This window comes from Boleophthalmus pectinirostris, unplaced genomic scaffold (genome assembly GCF_026225935.1).
Source record: "Boleophthalmus pectinirostris isolate CB_2022bp ecotype Guang Dong unplaced genomic scaffold, ASM2622593v1 HiC_scaffold_2826, whole genome shotgun sequence".
In the NCBI taxonomy this organism is placed as follows: domain Eukaryota; kingdom Metazoa; phylum Chordata; class Actinopteri; order Gobiiformes; family Gobiidae; genus Boleophthalmus; species Boleophthalmus pectinirostris.
In genome coordinates this window covers 2,489,627-2,506,257 of record NW_026571291.1, presented here as the reverse complement: position 1 = coordinate 2,506,257, position 16,631 = coordinate 2,489,627, and the positions used below count along the sequence as shown (strand labels likewise).

The 16,631-nt window shown below is 45.5% G+C and overlaps 1 protein-coding gene across 1 annotated transcript in view; it reads right to left on the bottom strand.

The window, feature by feature from the left end:
• kcnc2 (potassium voltage-gated channel, Shaw-related subfamily, member 2) overlaps window positions 1–10,830 on the bottom strand; it is a 113,844-nt gene extending 103,014 nt beyond the window's left edge. The window contains exon 1 of the mRNA XM_020937066.1: window positions 10,276–10,830. Within this exon, the coding sequence (XP_020792725.1) occupies window positions 10,276–10,830 (555 nt within the window). The remainder of the gene's footprint in view (window positions 1–10,275) is intronic.
• Between the last annotated feature and the right edge of the window lie 5,801 nt (window positions 10,831–16,631).

The window sequence follows — 16,631 nt, the reverse complement described above, 5'->3', positions numbered from 1 at the left end:
TTAGTTTAACCTTAAACATCTTGTTTGTTTGTCTTTTTTTATTGTTACTTCTCTTTCTCCTCTAGCAAAGGGAAGGTAACAGCGTATCGGTTATCGGTCATAAATCTGCAGCAGAGACTGATTTGTCTCGACCGGCCGCTCCGTGCGCATGAAAAACATCTGCATAGACCAGAAAACTCATGTCATATAAACCCCAAAAATAACAATAAGTTCAAATATTTGTGCAGAGAAACACAAATCTATTACAGAAATCTTTTTTAATTAATGAACTCTTTCTTTTACAAAATATTATAATATTATGAACAACCTGAAACTTTAAGAAAAATACAATTTCAACACAATGTTTTAACATGAACTTGTATACAAACAGGAATAAGTCCATTTTTGTTGTAAAATCCTGCACTCGGCTCCACTTTTCTCATGTTGGACATTTTTCTGATGAGGGTGTCACGGTCAACAGTCAAAACGATCGTCCTTTAAGAGCGTTTGGAAAGAGACAAGTCTTCATTTGTGCTGCTCTGGTGGGAGGGGCCACGTACAGAGACGCTGGAGACGCTGCTGTGATAAACACCACAGAAAATTTACAAGATTTTAATAGAAAATATAATTAAAATATGTTAGTAGAAAATCAGCCGAGGGCCAGATTAAAGGTCTTGGAGGGCCGAATCCAGCCCCCGGGCCGTATGTTTGACACCCCTGACATAGAACTTTACTGGAACTGCAAAAATGACACACTGGACTCGACACACTTTTTTATCTTTTAAATAAATCGGGGCACATTTTGGCAAATAATAACACGTCTGCATCTTGTATTTAGTTTTTTCGATTAAAAAAATGATATTTGGACCAGAGAGTCGTGTGTGACCAGGACTAACCCAGGAAAACCAGGACTAAAACCAGGTCTAAACCAGGTCTAAACCAGGACTAAAACCAGGTCTAAACCAGGACTAAAACCAGGACTAAAACCAGGTCTAAACCAGGACTAAAACCAGGTCTAAACCAGGTCTAAACCAGGACTAAACCAGGACTAAAACCAGGTCTAAAACTAGGACTAAAACGAGGTCTAAACCAGGTCTAAACCAGGACTAAAACCAGGTCTAAACCAGGACTAAAACCAGGTCTAAACCAGGACTAAAACCAGGACTAAACCAGGACTAAAACCAGGTCTAAACTAGGACTAAAACGAGGTCTAAACCAGGTCTAAACCAGGACTAAAACCAGGTCTAAACCCAGGACTAAACCAGGTCTAAACTAGATCTAAACCAGGCCTAAAACAGGATTTAACAGGACTAAACCAGGACAAAACCCTGCCACATGGACCGTGTTTCCTCGTCTTCTATCAATAATATTTTTAATTTGGTTCAGTAAAGTTTGGGCTTTTTATTTTCTTTTATCAGACAAAACTTCTTATGTTAAGATATTCTAGTCTTTGTTTCTCTACAGCAAATCAAGTAATCCAAAGTATTCAGATTACATTACTCACTTTAAGTAATTTATTGGATTACGTTACAAACTACATTTTGAGGTGTGTAATCTGTAATCTGTAGGGGATTACATTTTAAAAGTCACCTTCCCAACACTGTGGATTCTTCACACTCGGTATCGTCTCTGTGATCGAAACATGATGGAGCAGAGTTCATCACGATGCAAAGACGTAAAGTTCAAACATTTCGTACATGCAGAGCTGTTTCCACGACCCAGAGACTGTTCTACTCCTCGGTTTTTGTAGATTCACAGACACATGCTCCGAGCTCCGAGCAGTTTTGTTTCTCTTTTTGTTTTAGCAGAAATCATGCACCAAACTCTACGGCATCGTCCAAGAGCAGAGCACATGCACGGAAAGGAAAGGAAAGGAAAGGTCGTTTTAACTCGTGTGTAAGTTCTGTTTTTGCGGTGCAGAGGGCCGGGGGGTTGTGCCGTCGAGCAAGCACTCGGGATGAGCAATGGGGAAGGATGAAGGAGGTGGGAGTTTGATGCAGGTTTTACCATCACAGTCCAACGGAAAACTACAGAGACACGAGAGGGACAAACATTTAGTAACAAAAACACACAAACTCAAAGTGATACGGCGAACAAATAAACTCATGTGTTTTTATCGAAATATTTACGTAAAAATGTAAAGAAAAACATCTCTTTTTGATAACGTTCTCTCCTAATAACACTTAATCATGAATTATTAAGCATTAATTAGCCTTAATAAAGCATGAACTAAGACTTAATTCATAAAAGTTAAGAAAAGAAGCCGTACGTGATTTTTACTGTTTTAAAAACGTGAGGTGCGTAACTTTTCTGTTCTGTTGTTTCAGTGTGGCTTTAAACCTTTCTGTCGTCACGGAGACCAAACCAGACCAAGTTACAGGTCAGATCTGTGGAGAGGCGACCCCGCTCACAGTCAGAACGTTTGTTTTTCTTGGTATTTTTGAGATGTAAATTGCAATTAGGCCCTGATGAAAACCAGTTAAGCTCAAAACATATCGGCTTTGGTCATTTAAATAAAGGCCTTTTACTGTATTTTTCCTCGTACGATTTTTTATTCTTTTTACTTCTTTGGAGTTAGTAACAATAACACATTTTGCAGGACGATTCATTGACTAAGAATTTATTGCGATAAAAGATAATATTGACATTTTGAGACCAGTTTCAACTAAAATAATGACCATGGAATAAAAATGCAAATACACCCTTTCAAAGATAAATAAACTATACTTTCTAAATAACATTTAACACAGGAAGTGTAAGACAAACATAAACAACAGGCCTAAATAAAACAGACTTGTTAACACATGACTAGTCTAATGTGTCTGACTCACAGCGAGGACTTTATAAAAATACACTTGAATAAACCATTGTGGAACCAAACACAACCAAAGCAATAAATAAAATGGATTCAAACACAACGGACTCCAGGCTCTCCAAAACAGTAGACAAAGTTAACACATCGCACGAGGAAAAATATAGTTAAAGGTTGTATAGAGGATTTTTTAAGGGAAGTGAAATACAGCGACCAGTCCTTTTTCAAATGTTGTGCATGTGTGACACCACCTTCCTCAGTAGAAACACCTCCTCCTCCCGCCTCTTTACTCTAGAAATCACGTTTGTTTACATCCAGTGCATGTTCAGAATTACTGTTGAAGTGACCTGCCTAGAAATATTTTAGCGACCGACGCGTCAGTTTTTTAGACCCTTCGGACTTTCTTTTGCGGCGAACTGGTCGTGGATTCTCGTCCGCCATCGCAACAAACTTTGTGCGAATTGCAAGGAAGCTACAGTTTGAAAAAGCCTCAAAGAAATAAACCACATAATCCCCGAGCGCCGACGAGTCAGTTACACTAAAAATGTAGGGAGTTTGACTGACAACCTAACAGCCAATAGAAAAAGAGGAAGCCTTCGTTTTCTATTGGCTGATGTTTATCTGGCCTCACTACGTCCACTACTGATAGATTTTCATTCTTTCTTTTTTTCCGGTCATCATAATTAAAAAGCTGCTGCGTCTCTGTAATGGTATTTTAAACTTTCAATGACAATTTTAAACTAAAAAAAAAAAATCCTCCATACAACCTTTAAAAGGCCTTTATTTGAATGGCCAAAGCCAACATGTTTCGACCTTAACTGGTCTTCATCAGGGCTTAATTGCTGATGATTGATGTGTTAACTTTTTCTTCTGTTTTGGAGCACCTGGAGTCCGTTGTGTTTGAGTTTTGATCCTTTTTCCAAGAGCGCCCTCTACCTGCCCCTACTGATTGGAACACCTGCAGCAGACAGCCACATTTTTGTTCTTTCTGCACAAATAAAATGGATTATTAAATCTCTGTAACAAAATTGACCTTAAAAGTTATTTTAGTCATTGACTTACATGTGGCTGCTGTGGCCTCGTCATTTTGGTCTTGAAGTGTTCGTATGAACCTGCGACACAGGACACTGTTTCTCTATGAGGGAGCCTCTGTCCCGTCTGGTGTCGTGTCGGTGTTTTGTGGGATTTCAGTGGATTTCGGGTTCTCTCGGGGGCGGGGCTAGTTGTGTCGCTCGGGTTTGGGTTTATATCGGCTGTTGGGGTTTGAGACATTTCTTCTCGTCGTTTGCGTTTCGCTCGCTGTATTTGACGTACGTGGCTGTTGAGACGTGTCCCGCTCACCAGTGTTGATTCGACATCGTGACTTGTTTTGGTGCTCGGCGATGAACTGTTTTGGTCCTGACAGCGGCGCTTGTGTGGCGGCTTCATGTTAAACCGCACAGACAGCGGCGCTTTCTGCACTCAGGCTACACGTGTGTTAGAGAATTTTTATGTTATAAGCATTTCTCATTTAAAGTGTTAATCATTTAAAGGCTGATTCATGTAAAGGTAATCATGATGTAGTATATCAACTAGGGATGGGCATGATTAATCGATTAATCGATAATTGATCATTAAGAATTTCATCGATTACGTTAATTTTAATCGACAAACCGAATGTAGGTTGCTGTGCGTAGCGTAGAGTGACCAAACAGGTGTGTACATGTGTCTCTGCATCAGAAGGAGCGAGACACAAACAGAAACAGTAGGTCAGCCTGCAGCGTGCCGAAGCACAAATGCGTATTTAACGATGATTTGTACAAGAAATTCCACGCTTTCTGTTGCGTTGGGGACAAGTGTGAGTCCATGTGCACAGTGTATAAAGCAGCACATATGTTTCTGTGTCCAGTGGGAAAAAGTTTTACCAGGTGAGAGTCGCTCAATGTCGATGACGAGGCCCCGCCCCTCCCCCCGTACGCTGTCCTGGTTTTGACAAACGCAAATCTGGTCACACTAACCTGTATTCACCTGAGTCATGTCTTTTAATCCAACAGAAATTGAACCACATCAGCGACACAAGAGCTGGAGTTTTATCTTCGCTTAGTTTATGTAAATTAGCGATGCGGTTTTAAGTTTCGTTTCTGTGAGATTTGAACAAAACTGAATTAAACACATTATAATGTCAAACGGGCTGATGTGGCTCTAGAGTCGTTACGGTTTATATGTCGTAAAGTTGAATTTATTTATGCAGATTAGTAGTGCAGATAGAAATAATAATGATGATCATTTTAATATAAAAACATTAATGATTAATCGATCGTTAATTCTTCCGACGATCGATTAAGAAAATTTCATCGAATGCCCATCCCTAATATCAACAGTTATCAACATTTGCTTTTTTTTTTTTTTTTGTCTTGTTTTGTTGTGTTCAAGCTGTATCAGGTGATATGGATGATGTGTCGGCTGACTCATTAAGATGAAATGTACCGGGAGAAACATCATGAGGTTAACACTGGACTCTGGGGAAATACTAGAGTCTATCTACCACCTGGAGTATGAAATCAGTGTGTGATTGGCGGCTGTGTCAGTGGAAGTTTGTCAGACATGTGAATAATATGTGATGTAATGAATGTAACCTATTGTGTGATAATCGTGTGCTCTACTCCTTGCGCAAGTAAAACGAACCACTGTGTCTCTGGCTTGTTCTTTAATGACTGAGGTTGGGGTAAATTCCCTGACAACGTGCATCCGCTGTGCCGACAGACACAGCTTCGAGAGCGACAGAGAGCGAGGAAAACAAACAAGCTGCAAATAGAATTTATCGTGGCCGGAAACGTTATCGAGCTCGTTAAAAGTTTACCGTACGATTAATCGATTTACTGATTATCGTTACAGGCCTAACCGGAGTCCTTTTGTGTTTGACCAAATGAACCTCACAGGACTTTGAAAAACCGCGTTGTGACCGGGCCGACCTCTCCGCAGATCTGACCTGCAATTTTTCTGTCTGTCTCCATGGAGTTAGATAAGTTTAATATCAAACTGTGGAACCTTCCAAGCAAAACTTCTACCAGAAAAGTTACACAAAGCACCTTTAACAATGGAGCGGAGCCCTTCCCTCTACCTCCCTGTCTCTAATATTCACATGAGTTAGTGCGTTAGTTAGTAGTAGTAGTTAAAAAATATTGTTCATGCTTTATTAGGGTTAATTAAAGTGTTATTAGTGAGAGTTAAAGTGTTTTTTATGACTTTATAACTTGGTTTATATCACTTTGTGTACACAGAGCACAGACAGAGTAACGTGAGCACAGAGGAAGTGTTAGTGCGGCTCAGACGTGCAGCCGGAGCACAGACACAATATTCACCAACATGAGGAAAGTGAACACAGAATCACACTTCATAACAGGTTCTGATCCGGACTAGCGCTGTCACGAAAATGTAATTTCAAACTCGATTTCAATAATAAAGAACAGACTTGACACTCCAGACCGATTCTGATACCACGATGAGAACAAAAAAACACTCTTTCTTGTGATTTTCAGCATTAAATTATAGAACTTTCTTTTCTATTCCCACGTGGTCTTATATTTGTGTAATCCCTCAGTGGTCCAGGTCTAAACCAGGTCTAAACCAGGTCTAAACCAGGTCTAAACCAGGTCCTTTGGCGTATACTAGTCTATGTGTTTTAGTCTACGTTCAGACTGCAGCCTGAAGTGACCCAAATCAGATTTTTTGGCGCCTATGTGACCTGTATCTGATCTTTTAATGACAGTCTGAATGACACAGATCAGATTTTTTTTCAAATGTGACCCGAGGACACTTGGATATGTGCTCCTAAAATGATACATCGGGTTTTCGTATCGATCAATATCAGATTTTCTATATTTTTGACCATCGTAGTGTGTGGAGTCAGTACAACATTTTATAAAACAAGCACAAAAACCTTCACAGGGCTCCGTACATTTCAGATATTTGCTTAAAAAGAGGAGGTATTAAGTTTTCTAGCATGCATGTTTCAGTCATTTAGCGATCTCTCCTGGGCCCTATTCAAATCCTCTTTACGGTTCGCTGTAAGATCCTGTACGAGACTCCGCCCACAAGCCCACACACTCCCATGCGACAATTCTCTATAAATACACAAAAACCTGACGTAAACCTGTGTACGGCAACTTGGTGCTCTGAAGGGGGGTGACTTAGCACGGGGAGCAAAAGGGAGAGAAGCCTCAGAGCTTGAAAAACAAACCTGAAACTTCTTAAACACGTTATTTACGACGTTTTGGGTGAATATACTTGATGTAGTTTAAGCTTAACTGGACCAAGCTGTGGGTGTAAATGGAAAGAAAAGAAAACAGGAAATAAACAAAATAAAATAAACCGTGCGTCTTGAGAATAAAGATTACAAAACGTGGACCACCATCACAGTGTCTCCGCCCTCAGCATTAGTTTGTCTCCGGGTTTGTGGTCGATAAAATCCTTCATTGTTACAGGAAGAAGAGATCGGAGGATGTCACTAAGAGCTGCTGTTACGACTCTGCAGAAAAAAAAAACTCAAGTCATCGAACTGGCTCAAGTAAGAGAAGAGACGGTGGAAGAATCTGTGTGTCATTCGTTCATTTGTTTTTCAAAATAAAACCAGAAATAAGAAAATGAAGAAACAACTATTTTCTTCATTATTTGTCTCCAAAACCAAAATGAAAAAATAAAACAAATGATTCGGTTTTTTTTCAGTTTTTGATTTTGTGTTTAAATGAAAAATGGAAAAAACAAATAACGGCCGTTTACGTGATTTTAACTGTGATGCCGAACTGAGCCGGGACTGAACCAGGACTGAACCAGGACTGAACCAGGACTGACTGAACAGGACTGAACCAGGACTGAACCAGGACTGAACCAGACCGAACCAGGACTGAACCAGGACTGAACCAGGACTGAACCAGGACTGAACGGGACTAAACCAGGACTGAACCAGGACTGAACCAGGACTGAACCAGGACTGAACCAGGACTGAACCAGGACTGAACCAGGACTAAACCAGGACTGAACCAGGACTGAACTGGGACTGAACCAGGACTGAACTGGGACTAAACCACGACAGAACCGGAACTAAACCGGGACTGAATCAAGGACTAAACCAAGACTGAACCGGGACTAAACCGGGACTGAATCAAGGACTAAACCAAGACTGAACCGGGACTAAACCGGACTGAACCGGGACTGAACCAGGACTAAACCGGGACTAAACCGGGACTGAACCGGGACTGAACCGGGACTGAACCGGGACTAAACCGGGACTGAACCGGGACTAAACCGGGACTGAACCAGGACTGAACCGGGACTAAACCGGGACTGAACAGGGACTAAACCGGGACTGAACCGGGACTAAACCGGGACTGAACCGGGACTAAACCGGGACTGAACCAGGACTAAACCGGGACTTAACCGGGACTGAACCGGGACTAAACCGGGACTGAACCGGGACTGAACCGGGACTAAACCGGGACTGAACCGGGACTGAACCGGGACTGAACCGGGACTGAACCGGGACTGAACCGGGACTAAACCGGGACTGAACCAGGACTAAACCATTTTCAGTCCTGGTCTGGTCCCAGTCTCGGTCTGGTCCCGGTCCTGGTCTTGTCCCCGGTCTGGTCCTGGTCTCATCCCGGTCTCTGTCACCTGCTTGTTTCCATGGAGATGTTGTTGTTTTGTCTGGAATATCCCAGCGTGGCTTTAAACGTGTCCATCTCAGTGAGCTTGCCTCTCCACAGATCTGACCCGTAACTTAGTCTGGTTTGGTCTCCGTGAAGATAGAAAGGTTTAAAGCCATACCGTGGAACATTCCAGACAAAGAAATAACATCTCCATGAAGAAAAGTATTTGACGGAGGCTCCACCAGAAAAGTTACACAATGCACCTTTAAAAGCAGTAGTGTTTCTGTTACTTAAAGTTGCACTGTGTAACTTTTTTTGGTGGAAGGTCTGTCACCTGCTTGTCTCCATGGAGATGTTGTTGTTTTGTCTGGAATGTCCCGGTGTGGCTTTAAACGTGTCCATCTTACATTTACTCAATAACACGAGTCTTTGTCGACCTAAAATCGTGCTCTCTGACTGCGATTGGGCTCGCCTCTCCACAGATCTGACCCGTAACTCTGCCCTGTGACGTCACCTACCGTCTCCGTACAGATAAATACACACTGCGGAACATTTCAGGCAACGTAAAGATACAGAAAAGTCACGCAGCGCGCCTTTAAGTAAAAGTACAGACGCCGAAAGCCAAAAAATAAAAAAATAAAAAACTCAAATAAAAGTAAAAGTATCACATGGAAAATCTACTAAAGTAAAAGTATTAAAGTATTACAGTACTTGTTTTAAAAATGTACTTCAAGAGTAAAAAGTAAACGTATTTCAGTCACATTTTGAGATCCAAAAAAGCTTCAAATGTAGAGATTTTGTTCAACAAAACAACCGAACAGAGTTTTTTCCAGCTGTTTTTATTTTTTATTTTTTATTTCCGTTCGCTCAAATTATGAATGTGATCAAAATAAACTCTCTTTCTTTTCTTTTCAGCAGGTTTCGGATAAAAATTAAAAGCGTAGAGGAGTAGAAAGTACAGAAACCTGCTCTCGACCAAAACAAGACCATTTTTGCACTTGGAAATATCTGACAAAAAGGACGATTTTAATGAAAGAGCTTTTGGATTTTCTTTTCTTTTTCCTCTCAGCTGCTCCTCTCATGATCAAGAGGAGTCGAAAATAAAACCGCGGAGATCTTTAAAAATCACCACATCACAAAGACCAAACATTAAATCTGAGTAAATCACATAAATTACGCTCAAATTTCAGATCCACAGACTCTTCCGTGACTCTTTGTGTCTTTATGTTGTGGATCTGTGTCTTTGGGAGTGAACGTCCCTTTGTCCAGGTAAAACACGTTACGTAAAGCACGTGCCCTTCAAATGTTCCATGCTCAAAATATAAATACTAAAATGCAGAATAACAGAAGTATAAGAGGACAAAATATACAAATTCTGGTAAAGATTTGTCATTTATTGCGTGTTATTTGAGGTTTTGTGTCGTGATCTTGGGCCTGTGGTGGAATGTGAAAATACAGGAAACACTGACCCTGACCCCGCACGCGCCAAACGTCACGAGCACAAAGCGTCTTTACGCACAGGTGCACGAGGCGAACCCGGGGCTCTCAGGGTCAGAAGAGCGCGAGACACACGAGGAGGAACGCGCCAAACGAACAAGAAACTCTCCACGTAACGACACAATCACCGAGCGCACGAGAGCCCAGTGTCAGAGCCACTCAGCGCGAGCTCCCACAGAACCACCGCACGTGAGCGGTACCGGCTCATCCCGGGGTCATACCGGGGTCACGCGGCCTCAGCGTCAGACCCCCGCTCAACAGGTGCGGACCGGACCACTGTAACTCCCCCAAAGTCCCGCCATCACACAGATCTGACACAGCCACACAGTGACACGGGGTCACTGGGAGGCGCGCGCTTACCCGTGCCGCGCGGGAGGAGTACGGGTCCTCGAACAGGTTCCAGATGACGGGCTGCCACTTGCGCCACTGGCTCACGCTGCCGTCCGCCGCCACGTCCTCGATGCCCAGACGTTTCCCGATGTCGTCGTCCTCGTCGCCGTTATCCACGTTCAGCTCGAACACGTCCAGCGCCTCTTCCGCGTCCCGGTGCTGGCGGTACGTCATCCAGCAGCACGGCTCCACGTCCGTCTCATCGATGCCCCAAAAGGACAGCTCCTCCTCGAACAGCGGGCCGCACACGTCCGCGGGGCAGTGCAGCTTCCCGGTGCGGTAGTAGTTGAGCACGTAGGCGAAGACGCCAGGGTGGCGGTCAAAGAAGTACTCGTTGGTGCGCGCGTTGTACTCGATGAAGCCCGGGACTTGTTGCAGCTGATCCAGAACCGAGTCCAGGTCCGAGTCCGAGGCGAGCAGGGCCAGGCGCGTGCCCGGGAGCGTCTTCAGGGTGCTCTTGTACGTCTCGTGTCTCGTGCCGCCGACGTTGAGGATTATCCTCTCGTGCTCGTCAAACTTCCCCATCGCTCCGGCTCCGACATGACGCGGTCACCGCGCGCGGTCCGGGAGAAAACGCGCTCAGCCGACGCTCGGTGCGCGGAAGCGGCGAGCGCGGTCCATGGTCCGTGCGTGGTGTCCGCGTGGCGTGAGGAGCTGTGTGGAGCGCGTGGGGATGCGCTGGTGCGTGGATCCAGACTGAACTCGCCTCGTGCCTCCCTCTCTCCAGACGCACGGCCGCGTCAGCCTCAGACGCGCGCGGTGCCGCCCTCCAAACAGGCGGTGAGGCGCGAGCGCCACACGCGCTCAGAAGATGCTCAGATGAGAGGCTCGTGCGTGTGCGCTCATTCTCAAACACACGCGGAGGGAGAGGCTGAGGTGACGTCACACTCCTGAGAGCGCACCTGCCGCTCCGGAGACCGAGAGGTCACGCACTCACGCGCTCACGCACACGTCGGGACTTTAGGATGAGTGACAGTTTAATTAAGCTCCGTTTCAGCTTCATTCTTCACGCAGACAAAAGAATAAACCAATCACGAGCCGCGCGCGCTCTCATCTGTTTGCGTCCATCTGTCAGAGTCAAACTGGCGCGTGCGGTTCAGTTTGAACCCGCGCGCCGTGTCTCGTCCTCTCCACGTGCGTCCAAACACAAGCAGCTGTTCGCACGTGCGACCTGTGCGCGCGCTGTGCGTGTGATGGACACGCGGGGGGAAAGTGCACGTGTCAGTGTGAGCCAACAGGAGGCGCTAATGACACGGCTCATTATCTCTGTCACTGCACGCGCTCAACGCACTGACAGGAGCCACTCCGCACCTGCCTCTGGAGACAGGTGCACAGTGTAGCGCTCAGGACCACAGGGTCCAGTTCCCCTGAGCTGTGCGCTCCTTGTTTTCTGAAATTAAAACATAAACAAATATAAAAGCAGATTTTTACTCCGGATGCCCGGACTGTGGACATGAACATAGAACAAACAAGGTTTTAGCAGGAAAGATGAAGACCTGGAGATTTCATGAAATGATTTTAAGATTTGATGATATGAAATGGTGTTTATGTCATCATTTCTCACAACGATTCTCCAATCAGAAGCAGAATGAGCCTCACGTGACTCTCTGATCTGAAAGGTCATGACCTAAACCCCAGAACCTGCACCAGTCCTGAGTCAGTGCTAGTGCAGCCTCTGCAGCTCAGGGAGCGAATTCTGGAGGTTCTGAGTTTAACATAAGGCCTGAACATAAACTGAGAGTGAGACAATCTTGGACATGTGTCTGTGTCTCTGTGTCTCTGTGTCTCTGTGTCTCTGTGTCTCTGTGTGTCTGTGTGTCTGTGTGTCTGTGTCTCTGTGTCTCTGTGTGTCTGTGTCTCTGTGTCTCTGTGTGTCTGTGTGTCTGTGTCTCTGTGTCTCTGTGTGTCTGTGTCTCTGTGTGTCTGTGTCTCTGTGTGTCTGTGTCTCTGTGTCTGTGTCTCTGTGTGTGTCTCTGTGTCTCTGTGTGTCTGTGTCTCTGTGTGTCTGTGTCTCTGTGTGTCTGTGTCTCTGTGTCTCTGTGTGTCTGTGTGTCTCTGTGTGTCTGTGTCTCTGTGTGTCTCTGTGTGTCTGTGTCTCTGTGTCTCTGTGTGTCTGTGTGTCTGTCTCTGTCTGTGTCTCTGTGTCTGTCTCTGTGTCTGTGTCTCTGTGTCTCTGTGTGTCTGTGTCTCTGTGTGTCTGTGTCTCTGTGTCTCTGTGTCTCTGTGTGTCTGTGTGTCTGTGTCTCTGAGTCTCTGTGTGTCTGTGTCTCTGTGTCTCTGAGTCTCTGTGTGTCTGTGTCTCTGTGTCTCTGTGTCTCTGTGTCTCTGTGTGTCTGTGTCTGTGTGTCTCTGTGTGTCTGTGTCTCTGTGTCTCTGTGTCTGTGTCTCTGTGTGTCTGTGTCTCTGTGTGTCTGTGTCTCTGTGTGTCTGTGTCTCTGTGTGTCTGTGTCTCTGTGTGTCTGTGTCTCTGTGTCTCTGTGTGTCTGTGTCTCTGTGTGTCTGTGTGTCTGTGTCTCTGTGTGTCTGTGTCTCTGAGTCTCTGTGTCTCTGAGTCTCTGTGTGTCTGTGTCTCTGTGTCTCTGTGTGTCTGTGTCTCTGTGTGTCTGTGTCTGTGTCTCTGTGTCTCTGTGTGTCTGTGTCTCTGTGTGTCTGTGTGTCTTGTGTCTCGTGTGTCTGTGTCTCTGTGTCTCTGAGTCTCTGTGTCTGTCTCTGTGTCTGTGTCTCTGTGTCTCTGTGTGTCTGTGTCTCTGTGTGTCTGTGTGTCTGTGTCTCTGTGTGTCTGTGTCTCTGTGTGTCTGTGTCTCTCTGTGTCTCTGTGTGTCTGTGTCTCTGTGTCTCTGTGTCTGTGTCTGTGTGTCTGTGTCTCTGTGTGTCTGTGTCTCTGTGTGTCTGTGTCTCTGTGTCTGTGTCTCTGTGTCTCTGTGTGTCTGTGTCTCTGTGTCTCTGTGTGTCTGTGTCTCTGTGTCTCTGTGTCTGTCTCTGTGTCTCTGTGTCTCTGTGTCTGTGTGTGTCTGTGTCTCTGTGTGTCTGTGTCTGTGTCTCTGTGTGTCTGTGTCTCTGTGTGTCTGTGTCTCTGTGTCTCTGTGTGTCTGTGTCTCTGTGTGTCTGTGTGTCTGTGTCTCTGTGTCTCTGTGTGTCTGTGTGTCTGTGTCTCTGTGTTCTGTCTCTGTGTGTCTGTGTCTCTGTGTCTCTGTGTGTCTGTGTCTCTGTGTCTCTGTGTCTCTGTGTCTCTGTGTCTCTGTGTCTCTGTGTGTCTGTGTCTCTGTGTCTGTGTCTCTGTGTGTCTGTGTCTCTGTGTGTCTGTGTCTCTGTCTGTGTCTCTGTGTCTCTGTGTGTCTGTGTCTCTGTGTGTCTGTGTCTCTGTGTCTCTGTGTCTGTCTGTGTCTCTGAGTCTCTGTGTGTCTCTGTGTGTCTGTGTCTCTGTGTGTCTGTGTCTCTGTGTCTCTGTGTCTCTGTGCTCTGTGTGTCTGTGTCTCTGTGTGTCTGTGTCTCTGTGTGTCTGTGTGTCTGTGTCTCTGTGTCTCTGTGTGTGTCTCTGTGTGTCTGTGTGTCTGTGTGTCTGTGTCTCTGTGTCTCTGTGTCTCTGTGTCTTTGTGTCTGTGTGTCTGTCTCTGAGTCTCTGTGTCTCTGTGTCTCTGTGTCTCTGTGTCTCTGTGTGTCTGTGTCTCTGTGTGTCTGTGTCTCTGTGTGTCTCTGTCTGTGTCTCTGTGTGTCTGTGTCTGTCTGTCTGTCTCTGTGTCTCTGTGTCTCTGTGTGTCTGTGTCTCTGTGTCTCTGTGTCTCTGTGTCTGTGTGTCTGTGTGTCTGTGTCTGTGTCTGTGTCTCTGTGTGTCTCTGTGTCTCTGTGTCTGTGTCTCTGTGTGTCTGTGTCTCTGTGTGTCTCTGTGTGTCTGTGTCTGTGTCTCTGTGTCTCTGTGTCTCTGTGTCTGTGTCTCTGTGTCTCTGTGTCTCTGTGTGTCTCTCTGTGTCTGTGTCTCTGTGTCTGTCTCTGTGTCTCTGTGTCTCTGTGTGTCTGTGTCTCTGTCTCTGTGTGTCTGTGTCTCTGTCTCTGTGTGTCTCTGTGTCTCTGTGTGTCTGTGTCTCTGTGTGTCTGTGTCTCTGTGTGTCTCTGTGTCTCTGTGTGTCTCTGTCTCTGTGTCTCTGTGTCTCTGTGTCTCTGTGTCTCTGTGTCTCTGTGTCTCTGTGTCTCTGTGTGTCTCTGTGTCTCTGTGTGTCTGTGTCTCTGTGTGTCTGTGTCTCTGTGTCTCTGTGTCTCTGTGTCTCTGTGTGTCTGTGTCTCTGTGTGTCTGTGTCTGTGTGTCTGTGTGTCTGTGTGTCTGTGTGTCTGTGTCTCTGTGTGTCTGTGTCTCTGTACTGAATATACAGACACAGTGGAAATCTTCAGGTTAGAATAAACGTCCAGAATCTGACCCAAACTGACCCAAATGTGTATTTGTGCGACACATTTGTCCGAGTGTCCGTGTGTCGGAGCTGCTCAGATCTGCCTGATCAGAATGAGGCAGCACATCCACAGATTTTTCCTGCTCATTTCATCGCTGCTGTTTGTAACATGAGCCGAGCACTTAAAGAGCATCGGCCTCGTAGACTTAAAGGAGACCACAGACTTTACTCCGGCGGCGGCGACAGGAAGGGCATCCGGTGTAAACGCCTCGAGTCACTGTGGACGGAGTCAAACTGGTGTCTCTTCTGGTTTACTTAGTTTAGTTTTTCATGTGGATCAGAATGAAACAAAACACAACTCCAGGTCTGTTTGTGATCAGGAAACAACTTCATAACACAGATCTACATTTTTTTCTTAATATGGTATTTTTTGGGTTTAAAATTTTCACTGTTACCTAGCAACAGTAGGATAAAACTTCTCTAATGTACACACAAATAAAAATATATGAAAACACCTTTATTTTGTTGAAATCAATGTTTAAAGTATTAAGTTTAAATGTGCTTTGTAATTATAAACTGTACTGAACTTTTGGATAGAATTGTGCAGAAAAGTGTAATGTCGTCAATGTGGGAAATCTCCACTATCTGTAATATTCAACATATTTTTCCAGTTTTTTTTTTCACAAACTGCTTCTTGATTGGTGTAAAACTATAATTTACAGCAGAGGTACTCAATTACAAACTCAAAAGATCCACTAACCAAATTTACAGTGTTTACAAAGTCACAGTGTATTTTCAAACTTAGAACCTCTAACAAAAAATGTAAATCCACATGGAACATTTGAACTATGCACAAAGTAGTAAATACACGACGAGATAGAAAAATACTAAATACACTCGAAAGATGGTTACTTGAGCAAAGCTGAGTCTGGAGAGGTTCTAGTCTTGTGTGTGAGGATCTGCTGCTCCTGTTCCTCCTGAACCACTGTCACTTCACTCTACTGCACATGTCTCCTGCAGAAAGAGCCTCTGTTCTGTCTGTATCATGTCAGTCGATCGCACCGTTACTTCTGCACCACTGAAAATCCAACCATTCATTTTCTTCCACTTATCTGGGGCCGGGTCACGGGGGCAGCAGTCTGAGCAGAGACTCTCAGACTTCCCTCTCCACAGACACGTCCTTCAGCTCCTCCAGGGGAATCCCGAGGTGTTCCCAGGCCAGACATAGTCCCTCCAATGTGTCCTGGGTCTTTCCTGGGGCCTCCTTCCGGTGGGACATGAACACCTCCTGAGGGAGGCGCCCAGGAGGCATATGAAACAGATGCCCTCCCCTCAGCTGCTCCTCTCGACGTGGAGGAGCAGCAGCTCTACTCCGAGCTCCTCCCGTGTGACTGAGCTCCTCACCCTATCTCTAAGGGAGACGCCCAGACACCCTGCGGAGGAAACTCATTTCGAGCGCTTGTATCCGCGATCTCGTCCTTTCGGTCACTACCCAGAGCTCATGACCAGAGGTGAGAGTAGGAACGAAGACTGACCGGTAAATCGAGAGTTTTGTCTTTCAGCTCAGCTCCTCTTCACCACAACGGTCCGATACAGCGACCGCATCACTGCCAGACGCTGCACTGATCCACCTGTCAATCTCACGCTCCATCCTCCCCTCACTCCAGAACAAGACCCCGAGATACTTGAACTCCTCCACTTGAGGCAGGGACTCCCCACCACCCGGAGACGACAAGACGCCTTTTTCCGGTCGAGAACCATGGCCTCGGACTTAGAAGAGCTGATCTTCATCCCAGCCGCTTCACACTCGACTGCAAACCGCCCCAGTGCACACTGCAGGTCCTGGTTTGATGAAGCCAACAGAACAACATCATCCGCAAACAGCAGAGATGAAATCCTGTGGTCCCCAAACCGGACCCCCTCCGGCCCCTGACTGCGCCTAGAAAT